At 37.9% G+C, this 24,421-nt stretch overlaps 1 protein-coding gene across 1 annotated transcript; it reads right to left on the bottom strand.

Annotated features, from left to right (window-relative positions):
* Positions 1–853: 853 nt before the first annotated feature.
* On the bottom strand, positions 854–2,986 carry LOC107816947 (uncharacterized). Its single transcript, XM_016642693.2, has one exon. The coding sequence runs from the start codon at positions 2,881–2,883 to the stop codon at positions 1,054–1,056; it is 1,830 nt and encodes a 609-aa protein (XP_016498179.1). The 5' UTR covers positions 2,884–2,986; the 3' UTR covers positions 854–1,053.
* Between the last annotated feature and the right edge of the window lie 21,435 nt (positions 2,987–24,421).

The raw sequence follows: 24,421 nt of genomic DNA, 5'->3' as shown, positions 1-24,421 counted from the left end.
GTAAATGGGTCCTCAGGACCATTATTTGGTCTCTTATAAACCTTCTGCAAGTACCTAAGTTTTCTCTGTTATTCGGGTACCCCTCTATTCTTATGTCATTCATTTTCTGCACTCATTCAAGAGATATCATAATCCTGCGGCTGACTTTCTTCACCACACAGCACTTAATGCAAAAATAACCATGTTATTTTTTCAAAATAACTTGTTGGCTTTTGAACTCTCAGAAATCCTATCTTACATGAACCAGCTTCATATAAACACAAGTATCGGATATGGGTACAAGCAGTATTTTTTTCCCTTTGCCAAGTTTTATTCTATTTTTGAATATCTCATGAAATATCCAGACCAGTGTCTAAATTTTTTATATAGATATGTCAAAGCAAATGAAAGATCTATGTTACCTAACTTATTAAAAGAGAAAAGAAAGATCTATGAAACCTAGCACAAAAAAGTTAATACTCATGCTCATAAAATGTGAAACTAGCAAGCTACCGAGCTTTGTTAAGTATTAGAGATTGACTACGAGATCCACTTAAAGGTTCTATTTATGCTGACAAGGCAAATGAGGAGAACAAAGATCTTAGGTTTCATTGGAATTTGTCCCCTTCAACTCTTTACTAGGTTCAGGAGAGCAGAAATATACGTGAAACAGTGATCCCACACTAAACAGTGTTTTTAAAAGCGAACAACGCAATAAGGGGACAAGGGCCATGAGACTTGAAGCCAAAAGCGAGAAGAAATCAAATGCTTCTCTGAAGTGAAGTGCACAATTTAGGAAAATCAGAAAATACCAAACATACATGAATTTAGTACTGCACTAATAGAACTGCAAAATTAAATAACACGATGGATGTATAAAAACAGGGTAGTTCCAAGACCAACTTTAAAACACATTTTCTCGAAGTAACTTTATGTTTAATCAAAGAAAAGCTACCAAAAATCCTAAGCATAAGACATATGAAGTCTCAAATGGGATTAAGAAAATCTCAAAAAACACAAAAAAGGATTACAAAGAAGAAATTAGTGAACAAGCACCTGCCAACTTAAACTTTACTAAGCAGACATAGCTCTCATCTTTTTCAGTCGCTTCATCGCAGGGGAGATAGTCCTCAGTATCTTGCGGCCTTTCTTTTTCTGTTTCATCTTCCTTGTGCATTGTGCCATCTCTCTTATGGGGCCGGGCGGCACCCCCTTCTTCAAAGCACTACCTCGGGGAGTAAGAGTTGGTGGCAACCGTAAGCTTTGTGGAGGCATTGGACTGTTTGGTTTCCATACCAGGTTGTTCTTCATAGAAAACCTAACCTTCTTTGCACTTTTCTCTGCACTCTTTGTAGCATCATGACTTTCACCATTTATGACAGGGATACAAGACTCTGCTCCCTGAGTGTTTTTTCCTCTCTTTCTCTTCTTTTTCACAGAAATTGTAGGTGTGTGAGATGAATTATCATCATCGTTGTCATCGTCATCTAAACCAACCTCAGCAGCAACCTTTTCAAACTGCATTTGAAGATTTGAAATCACATCTTCATTAAAAGTCACTTTGTTCTCAATGTCCGGCTCAGAATTGGAACTATCACCAGTAGCAGTAATCATATTCTCCTCTTTGTAGCCGCTAGAGCTTTTCTCCACAATAGAGGAATTATCTGAAAGCCCACTTTTTTTCTTTTTCTTCTTCCCCCTTTTACTACCACTCTCGAGCTCATTAGACCCATTTTCCTCAACCAAAGTGCCATTCTCAGAAACCTTTTTCTTCTTTTCTTTCTTCTTCGCCTTTTTACCGCTTCCATCCTCTGCTCTCTTCACCTTCTTGCACTTCCTTAATGTCTCATCACCAGATTCTTCCTCATTCTCATCTTTAGCCACTTCGGAATCACACGTTTCACCACTCAAACCATTCTCAATTGGTATTAATTGAGGCACCTCTTCTCCATCATCAACAACCTCATCAACGTCAGGCAGACTAATTTCAATCCCTAAAGCTTCAAACTCCTTCTCCAACCTCAAGAACTCCTCGTGCAACTTCAAAGCCACCTTCCTATTACCCTGAACACAATCCCCAGACGAACCTACTTCAAAGAGCATCCCCGAAAACCCCATTTTCAACGCAATAACCCCAAATGCCACATCACCATAGCTCTCACCCCCCTCCTCTGCACCTTTCTTTCTCCTCTCCAACAAACTCCTCCCCATCTTTAACAACTCATCAAAAACACAACTTTTCACTTTCCCAACCATAATTTTATCCTCAGACTTCCCCATCACACTCAAAAAGGGCTTAAACCAGCAACCAACCACATCATTACGAACCGGGACACAACATCCTTTTAGCTCATCAAGAAAAACAGAGGCAATATGATAATTAACACCATGACCCAACAACTTATCCGTCGCCAAAAACGCATTATTCTCCAAAACCTCAACACACTTCCCCATAACCTCCAAATCCCACTTACATTTCTTCATCAACTCAAACACTGAACCGACAAACTTCCTAATAAGTAAGTAAAACTTGTCCAATCTTAAATGGTCAATACCATTCCATTCGCGACGAAGGGTAATCAAGAAAGCAGAAAAATAATGGAAGCAAATACCTAAATCAAGATTTTTTACCAGAGAGCAGATGCGGTCGATTAGCAGAGCTTGAGCAGGGGCTTTATCGGAGTGCCAAAGACAGTAGAAAAGGCCCTTCCAAAGCTTCTTCATATCATCATCGGCGAGCTGAGTTGTTTGTGTTACCAGCCATGTTTGGAGATGTGCGAAGGCTTTCGACCTTATGGAAGCGTTGCATGAAGCTAAATGCTTTATTAAAGAAGTGCCTTGTGTTGCGTCAAGAAAGGTTGTTTGGGGTTTGATTTTGGATTCTCTGAGCCTCTTCTTGCTCATTGTTTAAGATCTGGAGAATAAGTGAAGCTTTCGTTAGGTTCTTGGAGGGGAGTCGGAGGAAGGGTTTTGGGGGAAAAAGAGAAGGATTATAGTCGTATGCTCCAATATAAAAACCTAGGGCTAAATTTGGGAGGAAATAATTTTTCTTTTTCTTTCGTCCCTTTTCCTTTTTGTCTCCGGATGGGAAAAGGCAGCTAAAGAACAAGAGGGCTTTCTGGACCTAATTTTGCATCTTCAAAAAGGTTTAAAAGTATTATTTTCTTGCTAAACTTAGTGTCAAGACAAACTACATCATTCAAATTAGAATAGAGAGAATAATAATAAAAACTTATTTTATTTTGACTTTCTACGAAATTTTCTTATTGTATATTTTTATGATTGGGTGATAAGAATTGTACACGCAATGGAACTTGTTGGTGTCTAGGTGGTGCTCTCAAGTAAAAAAGAAATATAATTATGTTGAAAGGTCTGAGAGCCAAATTATACTTAACTAGAAGTTTCGAGTTCGAGTCATAAAAATAAAATCATCTTTGGTAGGAAACACTTTACCACTTAAAGTAGAACTTTCCCGCATGAATCTAAATTAGTCAAACCCCAAATCGAATATGAGGCATCGATTGTGAAACCCAAAAAGAAAAAGTCAACTCATCATTTCAAAAATATTTTCATTTGTCTTTGAACGACATTTGATATTGGGAACTTTGACTGATGCAAGACGGCAATGTACTTTCAAAGTGAATATGATTTTGACATATTATATATGTAACAATCCAATATGTTGTTTTGAGTTCTAGGACCACGTTTACTTATTTGAGGCCTCTTGCAGGTTAATTTCATAATTTATGACTTGAGAGTATGGGTGGTATAGTTCCCAAAAGATTTGGGACGATTAGTTTCTAACGTGAAACCTTGCGTTGGGAAGAGTTGATCAAAATTAATATTTTGGGTAAACGAGCTTAGATTCATGATTTAAAGGTTCTAATAGGTTCGTATGATGATTTTAAACTTGTACGAGTATTCGATTTAGCATCTGAGGCTCGGGTATGATTTAAATGTATCTTGTAAAAGTTGAAATTTGAAGAACTGAAGAAAGTTCATAAGTTTGGTTTGCACCTTGATTCTAGTTGTGATATTTTCATATGTATTTGAAGCCCTTGGACAATTTTGTATAGGGTATATGGACTAGTCGGGATAGTTTAGAGGGATCCCGAGGGTCTCGATTGAGTTTTGGGATATTTGGGAATGGTATAGAAATGGAAAAATTGCATCAAATGTTGAGGTTAATGTGAACGCTCTCGTCCATCCTCTATTGCAGGTCACGATGAGGAGTGAAGCCTGGACGCATCGCGTTCGACATGGCATCCAACCCCTGAAGCTGAGATTTTAACTGTTTGTTATAAACTCTATTTTATACTTGGACTTTATTTTGTCATTTTGGGATCTAAGGAGCTTGGATTGAGGTAATTTTATTTAAAGTGATTTTCACCTAAGATGATCGTGTAAGTGAGTCTCACTCAAATATATGATTATAACCTGAATTTATCATTAATTTTGCCTTAGAATTAAGGATCTAAAAGAGAAAAAAAAGAGGATGTTTGACTTGAAAGTTAAGAAAGTGTATTTTAAGATTTTGAACAAGGATTTGGATTCAAAGTTGGAAAGAAATTATATATACGGACTCGTGAGGCTATAGATCAATGGGATCCGGCTTTTGTTTCACGATTTGGCCATATGGGCTCGGAGTTGATTTTTTATTGATTTTTGAGATTTTGATAAAGATGGAAGCATTCTCATTGGGAATTAATTTTTATAGCTTTATTTGACTTACTTGAGTATTCTTTGGACTATATCGGACGTGTTTAATAGATTTTGAGCTAGAAAAGGCAGATTTTGAAGAATGGTGCTAGTTGGAAAAAAAGTAAGTATCTTGCTAAACCTCCACTTCAGATTTTTTTTTTTCAAAAAAAGGACTTATGTGTTGCATGCTACGTGTCTGGGAATGATGTACATACGAAGTGACAAGTGTATATGTATCACGACCTCAATTTTCCTCCGTAGGATGTCGTGATGGAACTTAGTCTCTACGATTAGGTAAGCCTAACATTCAATAAAAGCTTGATCGAAATAATTAATAGAAATACTAAACAAGTCTAATAAACTCATAGAATCTCCCGAAACAGAATCTCAACAAACACTTTCTCAAAATTGGTGGAACTGAGTCATAAGCTCTACAGAGTAATACTAGAATGTCTAATACATCACTGCCTGAATGAAAATACAACTGGAACTAAAGATAAGGGGAGGTGATTCCGAGGCCTGCGGATGCCGAGCAGACATACCTTGAAGTCTCTGTAAGTAGTTAACAGTCGATCACTAACGTTCGGCGCGAGCAAACGTACCTGGATCTGCACAAAGAGATGTGCATAAGCGTAGTATGAGTACGCCATGATGGTACCCAGTAAGTATCAATTCTAACCTAGGTAGAGTAGTGATGAGGCCATGTCAAGACACCTACTAGGATATGAAATAAGTAGTATGAAAACATAGTAAGGATAAATAATAGAAGGCGGAGAAATAACTAATACGAAATAAGTTAATAGCATGAACTAACATCAGAAATGTAAGCATGGAAAAAACATAAAGAAATCAATTAAAGAGAACCACAATGATCATATACGGAAAATACTGATGGAACAAGGAAGAACAAACAACAAGAAGTGTTCCCACCAAAACTCTTTGCAACATGAGATAGACAACAAGAATCACAATGAGGTATCACCTCGTATACAATAAGAATACCACCGAGGCACCGCCTCGTGTATATATCAAGAATCACAACCGGGGTACCGCCTCATATTCACAATTCACAATATCAATACAATATTTCTTTATACCGCCGCGTGAGCCTTATATTTAAATAGTTTTGAAAACATCTCGAAATAGTTACATGCACTTTAGCCCACCTTACGATGACGCGTAGCTTCACGTAATTTTATTACAAGCAACACACACATAAGTCCTACCTTATGTCACGATCCCAACCCCGGTCATGATGGCGCCCAATACACTGCTAGGCAAGCCCGACCATTCAACAACATTATCCCAAATTCTTATTCAGATTATAGATAAATATCACAGAGAATTTACTAAGTCATTTTATTCAAGTGTATAATTAATAATAAAATCTATGGAAGTTCAATTAAAATACCGCACCATAGCCCAACAGAATCCGGTGTCACGAATATGAGCCTCTAATACAGAATATCCATCTATTAAAAGTCTGTCTAGGAAAAATATGGAATAAAAGATAGAGATAGAGGGGAGAGATCAAGGCTGCGAACGCCATGCAGCTACCTCAATACTCCCGGATACTGCCTGCTTAGCTAAACAATTCCTCACTTAGCCTGTGGTGTACCTGGATCTGCACGCAAGGTGCAGGGAGTAATGTGAGTTCTCCGACCCAGTGAGTAATAGACATAAATAAGGATGATAATAAGAACTCATGGAAAAATACAAAGTAAACTATAACTGGCAGTTTAGAACAACAAATAGTGAAACAACAAGTCAATTAAGTCAGAGTACCAAATACTGAGACAGGTATAACAGATAAAAACAAATGCATGAGTGCAATGCAATGCGTATGATGGTACACTCTAGTACCCACTACGGCGTGCAGCCCGAGCCATCCATTTATTTATCGTCGACGGCGCTCACTAGGGGTGTGTGCAGACTCCGGAGGGGCTCCTACAGCCCAAGCGCAATATCAAGCCATCTCGTGGCATCAAATCTAGGCCCTCGACCTCATATCAATCTCAGTATAATCACCCAGGCTCTCGGCCTTAATATCAATGTAATCAACCAGGCTCTCGGCCTCAATATCAATGTAATCAACCAGGCTCTCGGCCTCAATATCAATATAACACTGCTGCGACGCGCAGCCCGATCCATGCTCAGTCCAGAAATCATCATAAGCCCCTTGGGCATTTGTAAAACAGTAGTTCTCAGCCCGAAATATTATTTAGAAATATCATTTAAGTTTTCAAATCTTAGAAAGATGGTTGAGTTTGCAAAACAATATTTAAAACCTTGGACTGAGGTCAAATGATATGCAAAATATGCGAAAGCAGTGATATCAATCCCTGAAGGATTCAAATAATTGGCGAGAAGCCCAAATGTAACAATTAAATCCAAGAAAGGATGATTCTCAATTTAGTTCAAGTAGAAAACACGGTAAAAACATCTCTCGGGACAGACCAAGTCACAATCCCCAACGGTGCTCTACCCTACGCCCGTTATTCGGCGTGCAAGTCACCTCAATATTGAAATTCCGGGGTTTCAAACCCTCAGGACATCATTTACATCAATTACTCACCTCAAGACGGTCAAAGTCTAGCTCGTTATGCCCTTGCCTCTCAAATTACCCTCCTCGTGCGACGAATCTGCCCAAAATCACAACAAATATGTCGCATTATGCTAAAGAGACAATACCCAATCGAAAGCAATCGAAAAATATCAAAATTCACGAATTTGACAAAAACCCGAGCCCCGGGCCCACGTCTCAAAAAATCAAAAAATTAACATCACCGGATTCCTTGTCTCGCCACGAGTCTAACCATACAAATTTTACCAAAATCCGACATCGGGTTGGCTTTCAAATATTAAAAATTCATCTTTAGGGAATTTTAGAAAATCATCCATTTCTCTTCAAATATCAATAATCTAAAGCCAAAAATGAAGATTTATTCATGAAATATAATCACAAGAGAGTCAAGAACACTTACCCCAAGAATTCTCATAACTTCTCGCTCAAAATTGCCCAGAATCCGAGCTTGAAATCCAAAAAATGAAAGAAAATCGGACTGCTCTTTCTCTACACGGTCCAGAATTTTTGGCTACTGTTCACGCGTGTTAATGTACACGATACTGTTCACACGTGTTAATGTACACGGTACTGTTCACGGGGTACTATTTCTGCAATTTTCTCCAATTTTCCTAAGTCCGAAATCACTCCGAGACACCTCCGAAACACTCTCGAGCCCTCGGGGCTCCTAACCAAACACATACACTAACTCAACAACATCCTACGAACATAACCGTGCGATCAAATCGCCAAAATAACGTCATATACCACGAATTAAGCTTTAAAATCCAAGAATTCTTTCAAATTTCATAAAACATCAAATTTTCCATTTTGAGTCCGAAACACGTCAAACGACGTCCGTTTTCAACCAAACTTTACAGAAAGTGCTTAAACCATATATAAGACCTGTACCGGGCGCCGAAACCAAAATACGGGCTCGATACCATCACTTTTTAATAAAATTTCATTTCCATTTTCCTTAAATATTTTCAGAAAGCAATTTTACTCAAAAATTCATTTCTCGGGCCTGAGACCTCGGAATTCGATGATTCTTATTCCTATGAGTCACAAATAATAATACGAACATATCCCTTCAGTCGAAACTCAATTCGGAGCTCATTTTCTTAGTTCAATACCCATTTCGCTCGTTAAACAATTAACTCATGTTTCGCGTCAAAACCCAATCGCGACTTGATGAAATTAGACCAAACTTTCCAGATCACTCCTATAATTCATTATCAAAATTCCGGAAGTCTCAAAATCAAATTTCAATCTCTAGAACTAAAAATGGACCTTTGGATCATTACATGCTCATAATCGAAACGCCAAAATCTTCCAAAAACTCTTCCAAAACATATCCGAGCCTCATGAGACCCCGACCAAACATGCTAACATAACTCATAACATCATTCAAACCTGTTCCAATCATCAAAATACCTCAAACAACATCAAATTACCCAAAACTCATCGAATTCAAGCCTAAGTTTCCAAAAACTTCAGAAATACACTTTCGATCAAAAACCCGACCAAATTATGTCCGAATAACCTGAAATTTTGCACACACATCAGAAATGACATAACAAAGCTACAACAACTCTCGGAATTCCATTCCGACCCTCGAATCAAAATCTCACCTGTCAACCGGAATTCGCCAAAATACTAACTTCGCCAATTCAAGCCTAATTCTACACCGGACCTCCAAAACCACTTCCGATCACACTCCTAAGTCACAAATCACCTCCCAGAGCTAACCGAACCGTCAGCATTCACATCCGAGTCCTCTAACTCATAAGTCAACGTCCGGTTGACTTTTCCAACTTAAGCCTTCTTAAAAGAGACTAAGTGTCTCATTTCTTATCAAAACCACTCCAGACCAACTCGATCACATAAGATACGGATAATAAAGCATAAAGAAGATGAGAATGGGAAAAACGGAGCGGTAACCTATGAGACGACGGGTCGGGTCGTCACATCTTATGCCTCCGCATGCACATTTACCCCTAACCTTATAGCATCGTATGCGCGTCAATATCACATCACAATAATAACTAGCACCACAAGTGCCCATATGTCACAACTTACCAACAATGAACAATGTCAACGGTTCCACAACAATAGCCTAGGGCTCCACCTCAACGTGTACAAGAATATCAACAATAAAAATGAATGTAAAATTCTTAGCAAGAAAGATATTTCAACAATTAACAACTTTGCCTCAATGTGATACGACGTTCGCAACTTCAACACCAATAACTCAACAATGAGAAAGATAATGTGTAACCATGAAACTAAATACAAATAACTCACAATGGAAGAGATAACATGACTTCAAATAAGAATAATAGCAATAGAAGAGATAACTTGTAATAATGACTTCAATCATGATAACCAACAATGAAAGAGACAATATGTAACAATAAAAAAGGCAACAAGTTCGACTAAAACATAAGAGCCAATTATCAAGTAGGATGTAGAACAAGTATTAACAAAGTTATTTAAGACATGTAATGATAGACTAATAAAAGTGAGAATAGATTGACTATGACAATTTAGAACATGATATGACAATTTAATTAAAGCATAGAGAGGGTCTAAGTAGCCTAAACCGGTCATTATCACGTACAACCCGTGTACCCACTCGTCACCTTGCGTACACGGCTTTCACATAGAATAAATGACACAATCAATCTCATATCCTAAGGTGTAGTTTCCTGCACACAAAGTTAGGTAAGATACTTACCTCAACTAGGCACATTCAACTCTTGGAAATAGCTTTTTCCCTAAAATTCGCCTCCACACGGATCAAATCTAACCAAAATCGACTTAATATCATCAAACAATACAAGGGAAATCGATTACAATAGATAAAGCTAAGATATTTATACTTTTCCCAAAAAGTCAACAAAAATTAATCTAGGGCCTGCCTGGTCATAACCCGGGTCTAATCGTAGATTTTGACTACCATGACCCCACAAGTACATATACATGATTAGTTTCAAAATTCGAGTCCAAATCGACTCTCAAAACTCAAATTCTTATTTTTTAAAAACTTGACAAAGTTTCACTTTGATTCACATGATTTTTATGTTAAAATCTAAAATATATTGATGGAATATTATTGGAAATAGATTAGAATCACTTACCAAAAGTTTGTAGATAAAAATCCCCTCTCCAAATCACGTCCTATCGAGTCTAGGGGTTCTAAAATGAGAGAATATATTGAAAAATCCCGTCTCCCATCCCTTTGTAACAGCTGTAGTTGTCGCATTTGTGACATTAGGTTGGTATTCGCGAACCCCCGCAATTGCATACTAGGGCTCGCATTTGCGAACCCTGACAGCCTCGTTCATTATCGCAATTGTAACAAGAGGCTTCGCAATTGCGAAGCTGGAGATCTCGCAAAAGCGAGCAAATGCGAACTAAGCCAAAATCCTGCTAACTTCACAAATGCGAGGGGAAGTCGCAATTGTGGCATCTGTGCCCCCGCTGTCACCTTCACCAACTACAAGACCGGTGCTTGAAATTGCGATAACTGGGCACCAGCAACACCAACAGTTCAATTTCAATTCAATCCATTCTGAAACATGTCTGAAACTCATCTAAGCCCTCGGGGCTCCAAACGAAACATCCACATAAGTTTAAAAATATCGTGCGAACTCGCTCGCGTGATCAAAATACAAAATAATATCTAAAACTACGCATAGAACTCTAAAATGCATAAGTTTTAAAATAAAGTTCAAGAATCTCTAGAATTACAACTAAACGTCTGAATCCTATCAAACCAACTCCAAATGATATCAAATTTTGCAGACAAGATCTAAATAGCATAACAGACCTATTCAAAGTCCCAAAATAAAATTCTGAGCTCAATAGCTAAATGTCAACCTACGGTCAAACTTTTCAACTTCAAATTTCCAAATTTCGTCAAAACAACATAAAGCAACCTACAGACTTCCGAAAGCAAATCCGGGCACACACTCATGTCCGAAATCACAATACAAAGCTATTGAATCCATCAAAACACCGTTCCGGGGTCGTTTTCACAAAAGTCAAAGTTTGGTCAATATTCTAATTTAAACTTCTAAGTCAAGAATCAAAGGGTCCAATTCAACCCCAAAGTTTCCCGGAACGAAACTAACCAACTCCGCAAGTCATAAAAATCATAAACACACATGTGTGAAGCATCAAAAGGGGAAATGGGGCGCAATTACACAAAATGACTGATCGAGTCGTTACATTCTCCTCCTCTTAAAACAAATGTTCGTCCTCGAACGTGCATAAGGACATACCTGAATTGATGAATAGATGAGGATAACGACTCCGCATGACGTGCTCGGTCCAGGTCACCTCTTCGACCGGATGACCCCTCCATTGAACCTTCACTAAAGCAATGTCCTTTGATCTTAACTTTCAGACCTGTCTGTCCAAGTAGCCACCGGCTCCTCAATATAAGTCAAATCCTTGTCCAATTAGACAGTGATGAAGTCTAAAACAAGAGACGGATCACCATAATACTTCCGGAGCATAGAAACATGGAACACCAGATGAACCACAGATAAACTAGGTGGAAATGCAAGCTTGTAGGCCACCTCACCATCCTCTCAAGGATATCAAAAGGTCAGATATATCTAGGGCTTAACTTGCCCTTCTTCCCGAACCTTAATACACCCTTCATGGGTGAAACTCGGAGCAAGAATCGCTCTCCAACCATGAATGCAACATCATAAACCTTCTGATCCGCATAACTCTTCTGTCTAGATTAGGGTGTATGAAGCCAATCCTGGATCAACTTGACCTTCTCCAAGGCATCCCAAACCAAATCTATGCCCAATAACTTGGCCTCTCCCGGCTCAAACCAACCAACTAGAGAACGATATCGTCTCTTATATAGGGCCTCATAAGGAGCCATCTGAATACTCGATTGGTAGCTATTGTTATAGGCAAACTACACAAACGGCAAGAACTGATCCCAAGAACCCAGAAATCCATAACATAGGCACGAAGCATATCCTCCAGTATCTGAATAGTGCACTTGGACTATGCGTCCGTCTAGAGGTAAAATATTGTACTCAACTCAACCCGTGTGCCTAAATCACGATGTACAAATCTTAAGAAACGCAATGTGAACAATGTACCTCGATCAAAGATGATATATACCGGCATGCCATGAAGTCGAAAAATCTCATGGATATAGATTTGAGCCAGCTGCTCTGATGAATAGGTAGTCACTACCAAAATAAAATGAGCCGACTTGGTCAATCTGTCCATAATCCCCATATCACATCAAATTTCTTCTAAGTCCAGCCCAACAACGAATTCCACGGTGACACACTCCCATTTCCACTCGAGAATCACAAGTCTCTGAAGCAAACCGCCTGGCCTCTGATGCTCAAACTTCATCGGTTCACAATTTAGGCACCGAGCTACATACTTCACTTTGTCCTTCTTCACTCTCTTCCACCAATAGTGCTGCCTCAAATCCTGATACATCTTAGCGACACCTGGATTAATGGAGTATCGCAAACTGTGGGCCTTCTCAAGAATCAACTCACGCAACCCATCCACATTGGGCATGCACAACTGGACCTGCACCCGCAACACACAGTTATCTCTGATAGAAACCTCTTTGGCATTTCCATGCTGAACCGCGTCCTTAAGGACAAGCAAATGGGGGTCATCATACTGACGCTCTCTGATGCGATCATATAAAGAAGACCGAAAAACCACGCAAGCAAGAACTCGACTAGGCTCCAAAACATCCAATCTAACAAACTGGTTGGCCAAGGCACGAACATCTAGGGCTAGTAGCCTCTCTGCTGGTGGTAGATATGCTAAACTACCCAAGCTCTCCATATTTCAACTCAAGGCATCGACCACCATATTGGCCTTCTTGAGATTATATAGAATGATGATATCATAGTCTTTAAGCAAATTTAACCATCTCTGCTGCCGCAAGTTAAGATCTTTCTGTTTGAATAGATGATGTAGACTTCGGTGGTCAGTAAAGACCATACAAAGGACACTATACATGTCATGCCCCGACCTCGGGGAGTGCAACCGACACTCAATCGAGATCCCATGGTGATGGTAGGCTATCATTACGCATTTTAGTTGCTTATTGCACTTTAATTTACTGTACTCTAATTGTGTTTGAACTTTAATCGTTAGTGTTTTGTACTTATTGTGTGTTTTATGCCTTGTAGCAGTGGTTCTGAGCTATGTAGATGTTATGGAGCTAATTCAAGCTATTTGGAGCTTTGAAGTCTGAGTAAAAGCCCAAGGTATTAAGTCGGGATCATGTTCGGGGGTCGAGGACCAAGTCTAGATGTTAAAATGCAAGATTTGAGCCGTACTCTGAGAAATTTGCACTAGTGTGATGCAGGGTGCGAGGCATAGTAGTGTTTATTTGCTTCCTGTTGAATTGTTGAGCTTCCTGAAGATCTCCACTAGCATGTGGCATGGTGCGTCGCCCCATGCAGTGCGCTTGTGCAATTGTTACAGAGCCAATATCTTATTTCGGCTAGGAGAAAGTGTTTTCATCTGGGCCCGGCCTTACTTGGTATAAATACATGGAAAAATATTATTTTCTCGACTTTTGACATACTTTAGACCTAAGGAGGCTAAGGAAGAGTTGGAGGAGCAAAGCACAAGGATTTCATCATTCCTTCATCACTCAAGACTCGAGTTTGGATTGAATTTATGTTTTCCTATCTTTTTATCATATTTGTAATGAATTACTCCATGTGTATGGAATAGTTCCCTTTAGGGTTTGATGGATTTGGTCTATTGATATTTGTTGTGGATTATAACTCTAGTTTCATGCATTGAAGCGTTTTTGGATGATTTAATTGTTGCATCTATATTCACTTGTTCATGTAATAAAGAGAGGCATAACTTGTGATATTCTTGCATTATATTGTTGGTTGAATTTATTAATTCTTCTTAGTAATCGAAAGAGGCTAGCTGAATCATTGATTAAACCTAGTTAGGAGGATAATCGAGAGAGGTTCTTTTAAAGACCAATCCACTATGCATTCTTGCATATTTTCACCGAGCTTAAATTGGTTCATCTTTGAGGCTGAGACTTAATCGAGAGAGGAGTTTCTACTAAATGTTTGAACTAATAATTGAGTGAATTCGAGAGTCTCACTTGAATATTAGAAGTAAATTATCTAGAGTTAGATCCCAAATAATTATCTTGCACCTATACTATTAAAACCCTATTGATAACTAGGGATTCTAGCCTATTTTATGCTCCTTTTTGCTTAGGATTTGGATTAAAAGTGTGTACAAGTATTCCCGAAAGCTAACTTATTATGCTTGTTTGCAGTGTTTGGTCAAAAAGAGACAAGAAAGTCAAAACCAGCTCATAAAGGAGTGAAACCTGCACAAGTTCAAAGCTGAGTCAAAAGAGCGCTGACAGTGAAGAAACAGACGCGGAGGGTCCACCGCTGAGGCGGTCTTGATTACGCTCTCAGTGGTGGCAAGGTTCAGAGAGTTGTATTTTGGGCTTAACAAGTTACCGTTGCCCGCAGTGAAATTGTGCGGCCACAGTCAAGTTATCGCCCTCAGCGGAAGTGAGAATCAGAGAACTAAAAGTGGAGCTCAAAATTGAAGACCACGGTCCGCGCTTGCTTTTGCACGGCCGCGGTAGTCATAGCATTGTAGCGGTCTATTTTTCGCTGTCAGCGGAATACTCGTAGGGGCAATTTTGTCCGAAAAATTTGGTTGTGTATAAATAGTTCTTTTTCAGATTTTTAGGTCATCTGTTATTTTGGAGAGCACGTGAACAATCGTTTTTAGCCTTTTTGAGTAATTTTAGAACATCTTTAGCAATTAATCTTAGATTTCAATCTTGCAATTACTTTTTATGGCTTATTTCATCTCCATCTTTGATTTTTTCTTTGATTAAGGGTAGCTAAACCCATTAGTTAGAGTTGTGGCTTAACCCTAGTGTGGGTATTTAATGGGTCTTCAATTTTAGGGCTTAAATATTTATGGATGAATGATATTTGGCTTGATTTATGCTTTAAATGTTGAATTGGTGGTTGCAAATACTGATTTGTGCCTTTTTGACTTAGGCTCTTCTTCAGAAAGAGAGACTAAGTCTAGGAAATTTAGGCTAACAAGGAATTGGGGTGCATTCAAGAGATTGATATCCCCAATTAAAGGGTTAAACCTAGAGATAGTAATACCCGACTTGAGCCAATTTTGCTTGCATTGTTTGAACACCCAATTGGGCTTGAGAAAGCTAGTTAGGACAAAGTCACTCAAACTACCGAGAGGTATAGAGTGAGTAGTTATGTGCAATGACTATATCATGATCCCAATTATAACAAGTTTGCCCTGAGTTTTAGACCTCGTTAGATACTCACCTAGGTGTAGGTCACTTCCCTAGTGCCTTCTTACCGATTGAGAAAACCTACAAAAATATCATACTTAGCTTATTTTCATTCTTCATTAGTGATTAAAAGTAGAATAGTGAACAAACAAAGAATGATTGGAAGTGCAATTAAGAACATCGCTTATTGCTAGATTAGATAGGAACCCAATTCCAAACCTATCTTAGCTCTCTGTGGATTCAATACCAACCTTGTGGGTTAAAGCTGCATCGACCACTCTTGTCATTCTATAGTGGTATAGGGTTGGAGCCGATCACTTTTTGGCACCGTTGCCGGGGTGCTAAACGGTTCCGAGCGCAAGGAATGGAGCCCAACTTCTACTCAGACCCCGACTAGATATTCAGGGAAGTTTCCTTTACCTTATGATTTTTAATTGTATGTCATGGGGACATGCCACAACTTAAAGTGTAGGTTGGGGGATATGTTGTATGTATGTATGTATATTAGTTTTAGTTTTTTTTGTTAGTTATAGTAGTTAGAGATAGAAAAATTAGAAAAAACTAAAAAATTTAAATTTTTTGATTTTTCCCGATGATGGATGTCATCGACAGGTTTTTGAAGGATTAAAGTCGAAGGAAAAAGACAAAAAGATTTTCTTTTGTAGGTAGTGTAACAATTCCCCCTTGGTTTTTCTTGTGTCGCGATTCTTTTCCAAAGGTTTTGTTTGAACCGGGTGTAGTTAGTTTTTATTTTTGTTAGGAGTAGGAAACCTTGTGCTATTATTTGAATTGAAAGCAATATATATTAACTTTGTTATATCTTGAGAATAGTGAGTTCTTTAGTTGTGACGCTTAGGCTCAGTTTTTAACTCTTGTATAAGTACCTTAAATTGTATGATCATAACTTTGTTTAACTGCATTGACTAGAGTGTCTTGATGAGTCCAATCCTGAGTGAGTTATGTGCCATTTGTGTGTGAGGTTTTGTGTATTCTATGCATTACATTTGATGTCTAGAACTTGCCCTGTGTGTTTGCAAAGCGAAATAGTAGTTTTATTCAGTCTTGGAAGTGATATAGGCGTTTCTTTGTTGAGCGAGATATATGTGTTTGCCAACATATTTGTTATGTATCTTAGTTAAACCCTTTGAGTCTGTTATCCTGTTTCTTTCGCAACCACATTACAAGACCTACCCATTTGTTTGAATTGACTATCTATTTGAACCTTGTACCTCTCGTGAGCACTTGAATCAATATAAACTTTATAAGAGTTGAAGTGTGGGGTTGTTGGGTTGGCTTTCGAGTAGAACTATTGAAATAGGAGAAAGGTGCAATGTATAGAAAAGTGAGAGCCACTTGAATTGAAAAAAGGGAAAAAATAGTTGTATTGTTGGGAAAAATTATTCATTGATAAGTGGTAACTCTTGATGTAATTGTGCTTAAAGAAGTAGGGAGTTAATATATATTGCTGTGAAGGTGGAGTTATGGTTTGACATAAGTGTGGGGTTTTGAAAGTTAAAGTGTGTGTATTAAAGTGCTTAGGGAGGTGCAGTCATTCTTATATCTAAATGTATCCTACCCATCCCGCAGCCTACATTACAACCAATTAAAGTCCTACTTGATCCTTGACTGAATGAGCTCAATTAGTAGAGTAGTACACTACGGGAAAGCCTATGGTACATCTTTTGTGGCATATGAATATTGTTTCTGAGAGTGAGTGAATTCTTTCTATCTTGAGTTCCCAATTGTTCTTAACTTTTATTGTGTGTGGAACTACTCTCTATTATTGCGCGATGGCACTTGATTCATGAAGGAAATGTAATGTCATTGACCTTTATGTTAGATTAAGTGAGCGAGTTGTGAATAATGCATGATACTTGTGAGTCAAATCTTGAGGCAAGGATGTTACACTATTGTGCTTGGTCTATTTTAAATATTCTTGGTGTGATGAGTTAGGAGAGTTGTTTGAAAAAGTCGTGTTTATATAAAGTGTAGTTTGATTGCTCGAAGAAGAGAAGTGGTTTATGTGTGGGGTATTTATGGTAGGCTATAATTACGTGTTTTAGTCGATTATTGTCAGTGACAGATCTAGAATTTGTAAGTCATGGGTGCTGAACTATTATTTATCTGAAAATTACTATTAAGAGTGGGTGCTCAAGTGTATATTTGTAAGAATTACTAGCTTTTTATATAAATAATAGTTCATTATTCCAAAAGTAATGAGTGCTTGAACACCCATAACCATCAACGTACATCCGCCACTGATTATTGCACTCTAATTTACTGCTCTTTAATTGTGTTTAGGCTTTAATCATTAGTGTTTTGTTCTTATTGTGTGTTTTATGCCTTTTAGGAGTGATTCCGAGCTATGTAGATGTTGTGGAGTTAATTCAAGCTATTTGGAGCTTTGAAGTCTAAGTAAAAGCCTAAAGGATTAAGCCGGGATCGTGTTCGGGGATCGAAGACCAAGTCTAGACATCAAAATGCAAGATTTGAGCCGTACTCTGAAAAATTTGCACTAGTGCGATGCAGGGTGCGAGGTATAGTGCGAGGCATAGTGCGAGGCATCAGTGTATTTTATGGGTGGAGTAGGGTTGATGGTAGATGTATTGGTGAAAAAATAGACTCGCCACGTGGACTAATGATGTGCTGACAGATGGCGAGAGTCAAAGCAATAAAGAAGAATGAGGTTTAGGAGAAGCATGTGTAAAACATCCACGGGTTTATCTACAAAGATACCGCAACTGACAACTGGAAAAGAAGAGATAGGAGCGTGATGCATGATTAAACACTACAAAGAAGGAGAACTCATTAATAGCCATGCATATGGAAATAAATCGACATAATTCCTAATTGTACGCGATTTAATATTATTACCATAACCGTTACAAATTATACAAGTAAAGGGAAATTAATGTAATAAATATTAGTAACGAGCCAAGAATTAAGTAGGGCAAAGTAGTTACATATTATACCCTTATATAAACCTCCGTTACTATATTTTGTACGATCATCAAGGAATTCACAAAATTATATTGTCAATCACTTAAATTTTATTCTCCGCTATTTGAAGAATTTGGTTCTCTTTTCTCGGAAGGAAGCGGCAATTATCAATAAGATTTTTCCCCTTATTCTCTCAATATTTTATTATTTCTTGTTCGTCTATATTAGGAAAAGTGAAGTAAAATTGATTATTAAAAATTCGAATTATTCTACTATTTGCTTTGACCACAAAAACTATTTTTTGCTTAAACAAATTGGTTCCGTTGCAGGAAAATCTTGAAAAGTGTTACCTTCCAATTGGAAGTGGTTCTGCTACCGGGAAATCTAGTAATCTTTTAACTTTCTATTTACATATTGTGTCTTTAGAAACAAATTATGTCTACTACTAATGAAATTGTTCAGGTGGAAGATGGACGACAAGGATGGACTCCTCCACATCACACACCCACACACACTCTACCACGTTCACGAGAAAATTCACCTGTTAGATCTGCTAATCATAACTTTGGACAACAAATTGACGAATAATCAAGAAATTTATTACTCAACGGATTGGTGAAGCCTTGCGTGCCTGCGCAAGTGGGTTGCCGAGTGTAATTCAGGCTCCACCACCAGTTAATACAACTATGGAAAATGGCTCATTCAGGGCTTGAATACTCTAAAAGTGTTGAAATACCAAATAATTCTAGAGCCGGAGGGTCAGGTACGCCAAATAATTCTAATTTACAAAATCTAGTACTGACCTTGTAGAAACAGCTCAAGAAACAAAACAAATGGATAAAACAGATAGCGGCAGTACAACCCGTGATTAAAGGAGTAGATATTGACAAGTATTCATAGCAATCATGGAAGCCAAGTACATCATCGTTACTTATACCAAAAAAGTTCAAGATGCCTGATATCCTCAAGTGTGATGGGACTACGGACCCACGAGATCATGTCATTGCATTTAGTACAAGATTCAAGAGCAACGATTTAATCAAGCAAGAAATTGAATCAGTATTGGTGAAGAAATTTGGTGAAACCCTTACGAAAGAGGCACCGACATGGTATTCTCTCTTACCTAAAAATTCAATTGACTCATTTTCTGAGCTTGCAGCTTCATTCATAATAGCACATTTAGAGCTCAAAAAGTAGAGAAGAGAGTAGAAGATATCTTAAAGGTAAAGTAAGGGAGTACAGAATTGCTCAGGAAATTCGTGAATCGATTATAGCAAGAAAGAATGATGTTACCCAGTGTACCTGATAATAGGCAGCAATGGCATTTGCAAGTAACTTGAACGACATAAGTACTTAAGCCATGAGAAGGTTAAAGTAAAGCTGACGGAAATTTCCTGCAGCTACTTGGAATGATGTTTATAACAGGTACATTACAAAGCTACGAATAGAAGAAGATACGGTGTCCCAACAAAAAGTGGAGGAGAGGTTCGGACCTAGGCACTTAGAATCAGAAAGGAGATCCGGGAAAAATAGGTACGAGCCTTACATGGGACCTGCAAGACGAGATCTTCGGTCAAAATTAGAACAAGCACGGTTTGATCAGAGATCAAGGTAGAAAAAGGCAAGTTCTTCTTCTCGATTTGTAAAGAAACAGGATGTAACAAGAAGCAACGATCAAAATTCTCGATCAAAAATAGGAGATTATAATTTTAACGTTAGTACTTCTGAGTTAGTACCTGTGTTAAGAGGTATGGGTGATAAGATGTGATGGCCAAAAGAGATGAGATCAGATCCCAGCAAGAGAAGCTAGGAATTCTGGTGTGAATTCCATAATGATCATGGTCACAGAACAACAGATTGCAGGCTTCTACAAGCAGAGGTTGATTATTTAATGAAAAAGGTTATCTCACTAATCTATTTAGTAAGAAAGGAAAACAATCATATACGAAAAACATACGAGAACCACCAAAGCCTCCATCGCCAAAAATGATAGTGAATGTAATAACTGGGGGTGAGGAAGTTAATGGAGTGACATACACGGCATCAAAAAGTACAGCCAAGATCTCAGTGACCCACGACAAGTTGATTAGACAAGTTTTTAAAGGAGACAACATAATATTTGACGGTGAGGATTTAGATGGGTTGTTCATCCCTCACAGTGATGCGCTGGTAATATCTTTACTTGTTCATGATACTCATGTCAAACGAGTTTTGATTGATCCAGGTAGCTCTATGAATATTATATTATTAAGAGTGGTTAATATGATGCAAGGGATTGATCGTGTGGTACCCAAGGCTCGATGTTTATATGGTTTTGACAATTTAAGTGTGATAAAAAGGGAGAAATTACATTTTCTACCTTTGCCGAGGGTGTCGTGAAAGATACCAAATTATAAGTGGTGGATGCAGACATGGCTTATAACATAGTTTTAGGAAGGCCATGGATTCATGATATGGATACAGTTCCATCAACTTTGCATCAGGTAATCTAATCAAATTCATATCACAGTGGGGAATTCTTTATATCGTGGGGGATCAGCAAGCAGCACGAGAAACCAACACAGTCGATGTGGCTAGTGGAACATCCAAAGACGGAGATAAAAAATAGCAATTACAGTGCTCAGTTGAGGAGAACTTGTCTTCTACCCCAACTGAAACTACAAGGAACGAAACAGATATAGATGCGAGACCCGATGCGATCTAGGACCCAAAGGAGAACAAAACTATTAAAACAACTACGGAAAGAGCTCGAAACTGTTATATTGTTCGTCCACTGGCCTGACAGAAAAGTCTATGTTGGAAGATGAAAAGTAAGTTAATTAAATTTTTACGTGCTAACGCTGATTGGTTTGCGTGGTAGCACTAAGATATGACAGGTATTCCATTGGAGGTAATGAATCACAAGTGAAAATAAGTTCCATTACACTCCCTGGTAAAGCAAAAGAAACGAAAGCAAGGAGCATTCAAAAATTAGGTAATTCAAGGGGAGGTATAGAAACTTCTAAAAATTGGTTCAATTCGAGAGGTAAAGTACCCTAACTAGTAAGATAATATTGTTTTAGTCCCAAAGAAAAATAAGAAAATGGCGAGTATGTGTAGATTATACTGATCTGAACAAAGTATGCCCCAAAGATTCATTTTCTTTACCATAGATAAATCAACTAATTTATTCTACTGCTGGTCATGAACTCTTAAGTTTTTTAGATGAGTATTCTGGATATAATCAAATAAAAATGGAAAACATAGACGAGGAAAAAACTTCTTTCACTATAGACAAGGGCACTTATTGCCTTTTGACTTGAAGAACGCTGGAGCTACGTACCAGAGGTTGGTGACCAAAATATTCCAAGAGCATTTAGGGAAAACCATGGAAGTCTACTTCGATGACATGCTAGTGAAATCGGCACAAACATAAGATCATCTCAGGCATCTAAATGAAACCTTTGAAATACTCTGTAAGTATAATATGAAGTTGAACACCGATAAATGCACCTTTGGTGTGGCTTCAGGTAAATTTTTAGGCTTTCTTGTCTCTAACAGGGGAATTGAAGTAAATCCGGCTCAGATTAAAGTGATCAAAGAGATACCGGATGTGCTCACAAGTAAAAAGGAAGTACAAAGATTAAGAGGGAGAGTCGCAGCTTTGGGGAGATTCATATCTAGATCCTCGGATAAGTGTTATAAATTCTTCTCATTATTGGAATAAAAATAAATTCAAATGGACTGATAAATGTCAACAATTTTTGAAGATTTGAACGCGTATCTGTCAAAACCACCTCTATTGTCAAAGCCAAGAGATGGAGAGAGATTACTCATCTACTTAGCTATAAGAAGTAGAGGCAAGCACGGTACTGGTGCGATAAGAAAAAGGTATGCAATCTCCAATTTACTATTTTAGTAAAATCTTTGTTAGGTGCTAAGACACGATATCCTCATCTAGAAAAAATAGCACTAGCATTTATAATGGCATTTAGAAAGTTATGACCCTATTTTCAATGTCATCTTGTTTCTGTCGTAACTACTTTTCCATTAAGGAATATTTTACATAAACATGAGTTATTATGAATATTAGCTAAATGGACAATAAAACTTAGTAAATATGATATTGTTTATCAGCCATGAAATGCCATAAAGTCACATGTACTAACAGATTTAATAGCAGATTTCAGTTCAAGCTTACTTCCTGAAGCTAAAAATGAGGTATGGATATTTACCGGGTCTAATCTAGGGACTTGGATATTATACACTGATGGATCCTAAAATGTAAAAGGAGCATGTTTGGGTATTGCCTTAATTTCACCTTCAGGAGAAATTATTAGGCAAGGAATAAAATGTTATCCAACAACTAATAATGAAGTCGAATATGAGACAATAATTGCAGGTTTGGAACTTACAAAACATATGGGGATTGACCAAGTTGAAATCAAAAGCGAATCACAACTTGTGGTAAATCAAATGCAAGGGAATTACGTGGCTAGAGAAACACATATGCAACAATATTTGGAAAAGGTGCGGAAATTATTGCGTCAGTTCCGAGTATGGAAAGTTGTTCAAATACCAAGAGAAGAGAATGCATGTCACGACCCAAAAATCCCAACCTGTCGTGATGGCACCTAACACATCGGTTAGGAAAGATGAAACTTAACAATAAAGAGTAAAAATAACAGAAAATATAGAAATGGCATAAGTCCAAAACCTCAATGTAACAAAATACTGCCAATACGAGATACATCCCTCAAAAATTGGAAAATACGGAGTCATGAGCTCTACAATGGAGTAAAGTTTGAAAAAACAAATCAACAATAGTGTTTGAACTGAAACAACAATACATAAGAAAAGACAAGTCAAAACTGCGGCCAAGGATGCAGCTCTACCTCGCCTCTCTATGCTCAGTCCAACAAGAGAATCTACCGCTGATAACTGGTCTCCATACCTGGATCTGCACAATTAAGTGCAGAGTGTAGTATGAGTATAATTGACCCAATGTACTCAATAAGTATCGTAACTAACCTCAGCGAGGTAAAAGAAGCACGAATTATAAATGTTACTAGCTATAACCTGTACAGTTTCATCATTTTAATTGGTACAAAACAATAATGAAATCAAGTCATAAAGCAAAGGAAGAAGCATCTGTATGTGTATGTGTACAATTACTTATATACTCTGTTCTGTCAATGTTCAATATATAGATATCATGTGCAGTTAAATCAGATAATTAACCATGGAAATTACAAGTAAAGATGAAATGCAAGCATAACACTGACAAGAATTTCCTCAACATTTCCATATCTGTATCAAACCACCGATTCATTTTTCTCAATATTCGCATGTAAACCATCAAGAGAGAAACATGAGAGGGTGACCCTAGGGGGATAGATCCATATCCATACGCAAACATGGACAATTCAGCGTGCTACCGGCCAGGCATGGTCACAGGTTCAAAATCATAATCCGCCTGGTAGGGTAATAGGCAAACAGTACAATCCACCCCGTGTAGTCACAGGCATAACAATACAATCCATCCGGCGTGGTCACATGCATAACAACACAATTCGCCCATCATGGTTATAGGCATCCAATCTAATCATATCACAGAAGAGAAAATAAACAATAATACATGTATGTGATGAATGAATAACATATCTCATGCTCCTAGACTGGTATAAATGATATGCTAAAGTGTAGGCATGTACAGAGTGTGCTATCATAGCTCAAACACGCAATTTCATCACATAATTGGCATTTATTAAGTTCATTTAGGGATTAAACCTCTATGTAGCCATAAACATGACTCAAACAGTTCGCAACAATGTTACAAACATGAGAAACATCATAGCTTAAAGCTTATAGTCAATTCTAGGTATATCATAGCCTAAGCACAACCCGAGCATGGATAA

The sequence above is a fragment of the Nicotiana tabacum genome, chromosome 18 (assembly GCF_000715075.1).
Source record: "Nicotiana tabacum cultivar K326 chromosome 18, ASM71507v2, whole genome shotgun sequence".
Taxonomy (NCBI): domain Eukaryota; kingdom Viridiplantae; phylum Streptophyta; class Magnoliopsida; order Solanales; family Solanaceae; genus Nicotiana; species Nicotiana tabacum.
This window is presented reverse-complemented; position numbering and strand designations above follow the sequence as displayed.